We start from the raw sequence: 9,862 nt of genomic DNA on the forward strand, positions 1-9,862 counted from the left end.
GAGATAGATAAAGACAACTATGTTGGGGATGAGAGACCTGAGCAGAGAGCAGAGGGGTTGAACTGAGGGAGGCAATACAGAGGCAAAAAGTCAGCTAAACAGACACACTGGATCTGAACACTGATCTGAACTGGATCCCTGATGTCAGGCACAAAAACAGCTGGGGGTTTACTGTGTGGTCAAAGTACAGCTTTACTTACAGCATCTGATTTTTTAAGGCTGAAGTAAGAGAGAGTAGTAGGAAAGGCAGCAGTGTGATCTTGGGGCCCCACTCCAGGTCTCTGAGCCACATTGACAGAATGGAGGCATAGATGGCTCCCGTTTAATGAACAGCTGCTATGTTCCTAAAACTTTAATACAGCATGGCCACTATTTATGATAAGTATTCAAGTTGAGTATTGTATTCCTGCTTTATAAATGATGAAAGCAAAGTCCAGGGAGGTTAAGTAAGTTGCCCAAGATCACTCAGCTGGGTAGGGTCGAAATTGGTATTTAAATTCATGTCTTTCTGACTTCAAAGCCTGTGTTCCTCTCATCATTCAGCAATAGAATAAGAAAAGGTCTGCTCTTGGCCAAGCGGACTCAAGCCAAGACAGTGATCACTATGATTACTAGAAAAAGAATCATCACTATTTGTCATTATAGAATCTGAAAAGGAGATTGGATGGGGTGGAGGGGGTCTCAAGACAGCATCCATATCCCTTTTGCCTGGCATTTTAACTTGCATACAGTCACATACACATATGTGCACATGTACACACACACACACACACACACACACACAAAGACAAATATACCTTCTACCATGCATACACTAGGGACCAAACATAGCATTATGAATCTGGAAAGAACATGTGCCAGGAAAGAGACCAAGGGATCAACAAATATTGAGCTCCTACTGCATGCAGAGTCATACAGGCCACTATGGGTGGCTATGAGAGGCTTCTTTTGCAGAAACTGATGTTGATTCACTTCCACCACATCCAAAGTGGCCATTCCATAAAGAAGGAAACTAATTCGATCTGTCCACCTCAACATCTCTGAGCAGGAACCTGGGGAAATCCTCATGAGAGCAATGAGCTAGGTCCAAAACTGGGACCTGTGTATCCCCCCTCGAGGGCTTGAATCATGGAGTTAGAGCCTATATTTGTGAATCCTCTTTTTCTCTGACAGTTTGCATCTACCTGGAACTCAAATTGTAACTAATTCAATTTTGCCTATTTTGTTATGAGGTAGCCAGTCCCATGTGCACCCCATTTTTACTTTTAACATATGCAGAAGGAGGTATCAAATGTGTACTATAGGCAATATGCACACTTAGACTGCATCTCACATTGATACACTCGGTAGGGGGATGGTGTGCAACTCAGGCCACACAGTATTCACTTGCCAGCTCCTTTACATCCGGGCTCACTTCCAACTTGGCTTCCTTCCCAGCAAACAAGAAGAAGCTCGCTCATTCCCACACTCTTTCGAGTAGCCCCTCCCCCTTCGAACCAGCTCCCCCTCCCCCAACTCACAGGCCACAGCTGGGCTTCTCCAACATACCAGCTGGAAAAGAGGATGGCGGTGGTTGGGGGGTGGGGAGGAGAGAGAGAAAGAGAGTTCCAGTATCTGGCCTTTCTCCTCCCAGGCTCTTTAGAAATCCTTATTTTACCTCTGCCCTACCAGCTTTATTAAGTATATTTCTGGTGGGGAGGGGCTCAGCTAGAAGCCCCACCCAATAAATTAACCAACCCATCACAAGCAGAGGCAGGCTGGCAAGTGAGGAAGCATGACTCTGAAGTGAACACCAGCTAAAGGATCTACAGACAATTGAGGTGAGAATCACTCCACACCTGTCAAGACACCAGGTGCCTCCTTTCCTCCCATCCCTAATTCTTCCTGTGAAGGTGAGACAGGTGCACTCAGTGCTTTATTCCCATGCATGTGTGTGCATGTATGTGCATGTAAAAACAATAGATAGCTAAATTTGGAAAGCAGCCAGGGATGTGATGGTGGAGGTTGAGCATCCTTACATCATCTCCTAGTAAAGAATGAGAGTGCACTGGTGAGAACCCTGGGTGGGTCCTTGGAGCTTTCAGTTTAAACAGGACCAAGACTAGCCGAAGTAGGAATGGAAAAACTACCATGGAAGATCCAAGATGGAAAAATGAAAACAGCCCTCTCATGACTCTGGGAAGGGGTTAACTGGGCTTCCCCTTTTCTGGGATGGTGCTGCATTCTTAGCTCCATGTTGGCATCTGCTGCCTATCATTCATGACATGCTGCTTTCCTACTGTGATATGTGCCAGGTATAAATTCATGATTGCCAACGACTTGGGATTTCCATGAACACAGGACAGAGACTATTCTTTGTGATCTTTGCTGAAGGCACATCTGTACATGCCGTGTACACTAGCATTAGATATGGGGACAAGATGACCCCTTGAATTGAAAAAGGATGCAAGTTCATCTCTCTCCGCTTAGATTAAAATGTTTCTGGGAGGGGTGCCTGGGTGGCTCAGTCGGTTAAACCTCGACTTTGGCTTAGGTCATGATCACGAGATTCTTGAGTTAGAGCCCTGTTTGGGGCTCTGAGTTGATAACTCAGGGCCTGGACCTGCTTCGGATTCTGTGTCTCCCTCTCTCTCTGCCCCTTCCTCACTCACGCTTTGTCTCTCTCTCTAAACAATAAATAAACATTTTAAAAAATTTTAAAAATGTTTCTGGGCCCTCAAGCAATCTCATTGTAATGAACCCCAACTTTCAAGCCCAGGAAGGATATTGAGGGTCACTAGTTCCAGTCCCCCACTTGAGCCCCTTTCTAAGGCAGCCTATACTATCTTGGGACAGCTTTGATAGAAAGTTCTTTCTAATATTAAGCCCAAGTTGGCTTCCCTGAAGATTTCATCACTGGCCAAGGCACTGCCGTTTGTGATTCCACAGAACAGTTCTGCCCTTTCTGCATAGCACACATTCAGCACCTGATGCCAGCAAATATTTTTCTCCTTGATAGTCTCTTCTCCCCAGTCCCCCTCCCTGTGGAGCTGCCCACTGGATGAGCTCTAGAAACTCATTCATTCAACAAAAGTTTACTGAGTGTGAAACAGGTGCCAGGCAGTAGTTTGGGAGCTGATGACCCAATGATGAGAAAACACACACAAGTCGCTGCTTCCAGGGGTCTTACAATCCCTTTGCAGTGCTTCTCCTAGACCCAGGCAAGAGGGTCCCTTGCTATAGAAGGCCCCACTCTGGCCCTTTTTCAGCTGCAACCTTTGCTTAGGAAGTCTGTGAGGTCAAGGAGCTATACCCGTCTTCTAGAACATGCTCCAATTACCTGGGACCCTGGAATCTCTGTGTATTCAGACATGAGCCTGCTTCCAGAGCATTCAGGTTTCTCTTCCTCAGGTTCAAAAGGAGAGGGGCAAGGGAAAACTGTTTAGGGTTAGGACGGACAGAGCTTGGGTAAGCCAGCTGGAGAGTCCACGTGTGTGTGACAAAAGCTGATCCTGGTGCAAGATGTAGCCAGCAGAGGAAAGAGAATCCAAGTGGCCTGTAGACCAAGGGCCAGGTACCCCCATTTGGCTAGCACAGAATTCTAAGGAATCCAATAATTCTAAATTCAAAGCTGTCTTCCAGGTTGTTTTGACATTTTATTTGCCAAGATAGGAAGATAAAATTCATTTTATTTACCAGTTTGTTAGCTGGACTTATGACTTTTAAATACTTTGGCTTTTGGTATGTGAGCCCCCACCTATACTATTGCTCTACAGTCAGTAAATGTTAGGGATGGGCCTATTATCTATGGAGACTGATACTAATTAAATAATCATACACACACACACACACACACACACACAATGTAAAATCGAACCAGAACACTAAGAAAAATAATATACTCTATGGGTCTCTCCGAAAATTCTCTCCTTGATCTCCATTCCCAAGGTTCTTAATGCATCTTTGGGTCTCCAGTTTCCCCTGAGCACTGCAAATATCTTCTCTTACTACCCCAGGACCTAAAACACTGACTGAAATATTTCACACTACTCTTGCCCCTTCTCAATGTGGAGCTCTAGGGAAGCCAACCCCAGGAAGAATAAGGGAGGCAGGCCAAGCAGGTTAATCTCTTCCAGACTCATTTCCACTTTTCCATTAGGTCCAAAGCAGGTGCCCCCCCCCCCCCACCACTGCCATGATGGATTTCATCCTTGTAGCAACCTTTAGGTGTTCCACAGCTGACTCCGCCTAGGAGATGGTTTCACCTCTTTGTCGAGGTATCCATGTGTCTCACAGCTTTTCTGCTTCCAGCTGTATAAACTCATCCTACATCTATTTCTTCTCACTTGGTCTTCAGCAGAAACAGAGAAGCCTTCTCTGACTAATTGGGGGAAAGGTAGAACATTCCTCCACTTGTCTCTCTGAAAAGGCACCCCACACACTAGCCACTTTTAAGCACACATCTCTTTCTTGTATCCAATATTACTATAATTCCCCTGTGACCCACTGTCTGTGTTCTTGATCCCTATCAGCTTCTGTGATGTCTGGGTTAGATTGTGAAACTCCCGGAGGGCAGGGCCACATCTGCCCTGTGTCTCCAGACACTGCTTGGCAGAGCAGCAGGCATAGGTAGGCACTTACCTAATAGAGACTTTTGATGATGGAAATAGAGAAGCAGCACTCTGAACCTAGAGGATTGTGAGTGCACAGGAAGCAATCTACTATCACACCAGACCACAATCACAGCAGTCCTGCTAGGGACTAGACTGGGAAACGGGGCACACTTTTCCTTTTAAATGAGACAGAAGGAGCACTGTCTTGCCTCTGACATAATAACAACAAAACACTGTGACAGCATGGCTCTGTGTTGACTGATCTGATGCTCAGAATGACCATCAATTGAGGACTATCATTATTATCCCTGTTTTACAGAGGAAGAACCTGAAGCGGAGAGAGGCTGTCCTACTTGTTCATGCCTTGAACTGGGGCCATCTGGCTTCAGAGATCTCAGCTGATCCACCATGGTCCATCGAAGTGAACCAGTGCAGTTTCAGTCAGAAACAGAGAGTAAAGAGCTGCCAGCTGGGCTCTTGTCCCACACTTCCATGTATCCTTGACCCCTGTCCAACCTAAATGAATGGCTGGGAAGAGGAGGGTGGCTACTCAGTCAGCTTGTGAGCATGGAGCCAAGTTGGCTTTCAAAGCATTTGTTCACACACACCCTCCATCTGCCTCCTCCTGTCCTCTCTTCTGGTTCTCAAACATGTTAAGCTTGTTCGCACTCAGGTCTTTGAACTTGCTATTTCCTCCACCTTGAGTGCTTTTCCCCCAGGCCTATGCATCAGTGGCTCCTTCTCATCATGTAGGGCCAGCTCGGATGGCACATTCTTGGGAAGGCTGTCTCTGATCACTCTTTCTAATGTTGATGCTTCTTTCTCAAACCCTCCCTTTCATTTTTGTCTAAGTCATTCTCCTATTTGACTTTCACCGTAGTATTCAACACCATCTGAAATAGCTTTATTTATCTACTAGGTTACTGGTCTATTCCTGCATCTCCACTAGAATGTCACCTTTAGAAGAGAAGAGACCTCACCTATTTTGTTCATGCCTGGATACTCAGTGCCTGGAACAGCATCTGGCACACTGTAGGTTCCCAACAAACATTTTTTAGGTAAAATAATGCGTGAACAAATGAGTGTAAAGTCCATTATAGGTATGTGCAAAAGTAGAACTGGCTGGCTCCTCCAGTCGCCCCTTACCCCATACATTACAAACCCTTATCAGGAAGAGACCAAATCTTCATTTAGGGCAGTCTTTTAGCCCTTGGAGTAGTGGCAAATGACCAGGGAGCTCTTTGGTTCCTTTGTTTGGGCAAAGAAAAGACCAAGACATTCAGCCACTGAGATTGCAGACTGCCCTCCCCTTAGAGCCACATGTGGACAGTTGCTGGATAGCTTGCTTCCTGAACAGAAAATGAAATACTGACATCTCAGCTCTTTACTTTCTGTCTTTTCCTCTTCCTACTCTAAAGAGTTTTCCCCATCTCCCCTTTGTCGCTCTTCCTCACTGATGTCCTGTGAAGAAAAACAAGTAAAAGTGGGAAAATGTGTTCATATATAACACATGCTCCTCTTATTACTGTGAGAGCACAATCTCATTAAAATCTCTTGGCCCTTGCACAAATAATGCAAACCCCCAAAATATCATCATCGTCTGCAGGAAGTGCTTGACCGAATCCAGTCTTAATGTGCTAACATGACCCCCCTATTCCTTGCACATAATAATGAAGCTCATTCCTTTATTGTGTTAGTGTTTTAACTCAATGCTTTATTTATGACACACCATAAAAATAATGAAGAAGAAAGGAAACTCCTAACCTCTGCCTAGACCCTGTATCACGTGAGGGTATTTCACAATAGCCCTAATGATCCTTTTCTTCTTCTTTCTTCAACAAAATACTGCTTTCCCATGATCAAAATACCTGCCATTATATTTTAATCCTTCTCAAGATGTTTTCAGGCTCATTATCTTCTGAATCCTCCTAACAGACTTATAAGGAAAAAAGGAGGACAGAGAAAGGTGCCTCTAAATCACAGAAGTTGGAAAAGGGGCCCCGAGGCATAAAGCAATTTGAGGAAGTTCACACAGCAGGTGAAATATCATCCAGAAAATGCTCCAAGTCCTGCCGGTTTCTAGAGACAAGGGTGTTTTTGCCAGAAGCCACACTTCCAGCAGCCTCGGTGACATGTAGACCCAAGCCAACCCATATGGGAGAAGAAAGAAACAGCTTAAGGAGTTAGGAAGCTAAATACTTCTTCCTTTTGGAAAAGATGAGGCTCCTGATTGGGGCAGAATGCTGAACAGGAGCATCCCACAGTAAGGCCCATTCTTGCTGCCAGCCAAGCCCCTCCACTCTGTGCCTCTGCTGGAGGCCCACCAATGGAAGTGGAGAGAAGGGCTGGAAGAAAGGCACTGAGCAGGCACCCTGGACCCTCTCACCTAACAGAGTCCTCAGCTCTGGGCAGGACTTCATTGGGGACTCCAGGCAAGCCTCGTCACAAGAAGAAGGAACCCAACCCTCAGCCCCTTAGAAACATTTATTCACTGAGATCCACATCACCTCCTTTCATAATGCCCAAGTAGGGACCCCAGTCATCATCCATCCCAGAAGTGTGTTGCCCATTCAGAGCAAAGGTGAAATGAATGAAATTGTCAGCTAAGCCTGTCTCTCACAGAGCAAGCCTTCAGAAAGAGCCAGGGCCACTCAGGATCACTGGCATGGCATCCTGATGCTCTGCCTCTTGTTCAGGAAACACCCAGAAGTCTTCCCTCCACTTCTGGGAAACTACTGAAAAGGTGGCTGAGTGACCACACAACCCTGACCAAGGTGCGACTGAATGTTCCTTCTCCAGCATCACTAACTAGGTCAAATTTTCAGGTGAGTCTTTTCCATCTGGGATTCTGTGGTAAGTGTTGCCACAATTCATAACTCTGGGAGAATGTCCACCTGCTATCTCCAGCCTCTAGAAAACACTAGATTGGAAGTGGAGCTGGAAGGGCTGGCATGAGTCTGTCTGAAAATTTGAATGAATGGGGTAGGGAGGATCTTCAGACTTAGCAAGATTGGCTCATGATTATAGTTGGCATCCCCTATCCTGGATGGGGAGAGTTTAAGGGACATTCTAAGTTGATGTGCTTCAGCCCTGAGAAAAGGAGTAGATATGACAAGGTTCCCTTTCTTCCTTCTCCATATCCCTGCAACTCACTCTCAACCTGCTTACCCATTTGCTTTCAAACTAGGAAAACCTTGAGTCTGCCAAGAAGTGTCTTAGCAAATTGTAGAGTCTTCTTGGACCTAGAATCTCTCTCCATTTCCTCCTCAGTGGCCAAAACATACTGCTGAGGGTGTCAATGTAATATGGGAGGGGGGAGTTCAAAGCGAAAGAATAGGGTCAGGCTTGTTGTGTTTCAGTCTGTGAGAATAGGGGAAAGAGGACAAGATGTCTGCACATGTCCCTCCAAAGAGGGAAGAAGTTTAAATCTGGGACTGAAAATGGGCTGGGGGGAATGTCAGCAAACAACAAATCAGATAAAAAGGTATCTCGGCTACAAGCCTGAAGGTACCACCACGTTCCTTCATTTCATCACTTTTGACTTCTGAATCGTCTATTCTGAGGATGGTTATGGAGTTTTGGGATGGAATTGGAGACACTAGCATTGGAAGGAAAATGCAAAAACTGGGGTACAACTCAGCCACCAAACAGGCTCTGCTGGGAACCAGGCACCTTTTGGACAAACTTAACCAAAAGAAACATCACTGAGGAGCCCTTAGAGACGGCACCATCGTTCCCGTGGGCAAGCAGGTGAGTACTTATCTGCAAGACCTGAGGACACCATAAGGCAGCAGGAAAAGGGAAAAGGGGTCTCACCTGTTCCGGGCCCTGGAAGCAGATGCGGCAGAGCGGGGTCCTCATGCCACTGTCCAGGCTGCTGCCCAGTGAGTAGCAATCCTCAGCCTTCCCCTTACAGAAGTCATCTGAGGAGGCACTGCTGAGCAGCGAGGCGGGTGGCTCTGTGGCTGGGCCACCCCGGTCATCTTCCACAGAAGAAGGTGGCAAAGGTGGTGGAGGTGGCAGAGGAGTGGTCTCCCTGCCCACCCCTTCTCGAGGGCCCCTCCAGCCTGCCCACCCCCCGGCACCTAGAGCCGGAAGGGTGTTGTTGTTGGCCGCCAAGCTGGGGGGCTGGGGGTCTCCGTGCATGGGCAGGGGCGCTGGAGGGGGGCGCCGCAGTAGGAAAACCTTCAGGTCATTGAAGAGCATGCGGCAGCGGCACTTGAGGAGACCCTGGTGGCGCAACATCTGGGGAGCCGGGGCGCACAATCCACAGCAGGAGCGGGCACAGCAGCAGCAGCACCACCACCAGAAGAGTCCACTCAGGGGCATCAGCATGTGCCCAGTGGAAGCAGAGAGCCCGGGAGGGGCAGCTGGAGTCTTTTCAGAGGAAGATAGTAGAATGGTTTGGGGTGGGGGTGGGGGGTCCACAGCAAAGCTATGTTATGGGGGGGGGGATCTGCTTTCCCACTGGCTCCTCTTACACCTCCTCCAAGTAACAAATCAGTTGCCCCCAGGACTTAGAACTGTGAGTCACTGATTTTGAACTCTCCCTGGAAAGCCCGACAACAACAAAAAAGGTTTTCTTTCCTCCCTCCCACCAGCCTTAGCTTTGCTCAGGGTGTCTCCTTTTTGCCTGTGACTGGGGCACTGGGAGGGGAAGGGGGTTTTTTAAAAATGTTGAGGAAGGGCTGTTTGGGCCTTGAGATCAAGGTCTGGTTGTTAGAAAGTTTCCCAGGAGAAGATTGTTAGGTTCTTCTCAAATTCCTAGGCAAGGGGAAATCTCTTTTCTTTTGTATAAAAGGGTGGGGAAGATTATAAATCAAATTTAGAGTGGACTGAGCTGGGCTTAGGGCAAACCAGCCCAGTGAAAAATTGAGTACTGCATGTGCAGAGAGAAATAGTTTTCCTCAGGTAGCAGGTGATCTGTTGTGGGGGGTGGGGGGAGTGTAAGGTGGGGAGGGAGAGGAGGTTGGGAGAAGTTTTAATTCTCCTGGGCAGAAAACTGGGGCAATTAATCCCCAGAAGCACCAGAGTTGCTTTTAAGAGAGCAGTTGGATGGGGGGGTGAGGGGGCGGGGAGGAGGGATTGCAGGTGAAATTGGGCAAGGGGCTTGTGCTTTGCCTCCGCAGCCAAAGGGTTGCGCAAAAGAGGGAAAAGCCAATTAGGAGAATAGAAGTGGGAACATAATGGGCTGGGGAGGGGGAAAGAAATGGGGGGGGGAGAGGAAAGATCGTTTAACCCTTGCAGATCCGCTTCCTTCCTGAGCATGA

The 9,862-nt window shown here is 47.3% G+C and overlaps 1 protein-coding gene across 1 annotated transcript in view; it reads right to left on the reverse strand.

Annotated features, from left to right (window-relative positions):
* The window catches only part of MARCHF4 (membrane associated ring-CH-type finger 4), a 106,295-nt gene extending 97,368 nt beyond the window's left edge, over positions 1–8,927 (reverse strand). The window contains exon 1 of the mRNA XM_007086207.3: positions 8,409–8,927. Within this exon, the coding sequence (XP_007086269.3) occupies positions 8,409–8,927 (519 nt within the window). The remainder of the gene's footprint in view (positions 1–8,408) is intronic.
* Positions 8,928–9,862: the final 935 nt, after the last annotated feature.

Source organism: Panthera tigris, chromosome C1 (genome assembly GCF_018350195.1).
Source record: "Panthera tigris isolate Pti1 chromosome C1, P.tigris_Pti1_mat1.1, whole genome shotgun sequence".
NCBI lineage: Eukaryota > Metazoa > Chordata > Mammalia > Carnivora > Felidae > Panthera > Panthera tigris.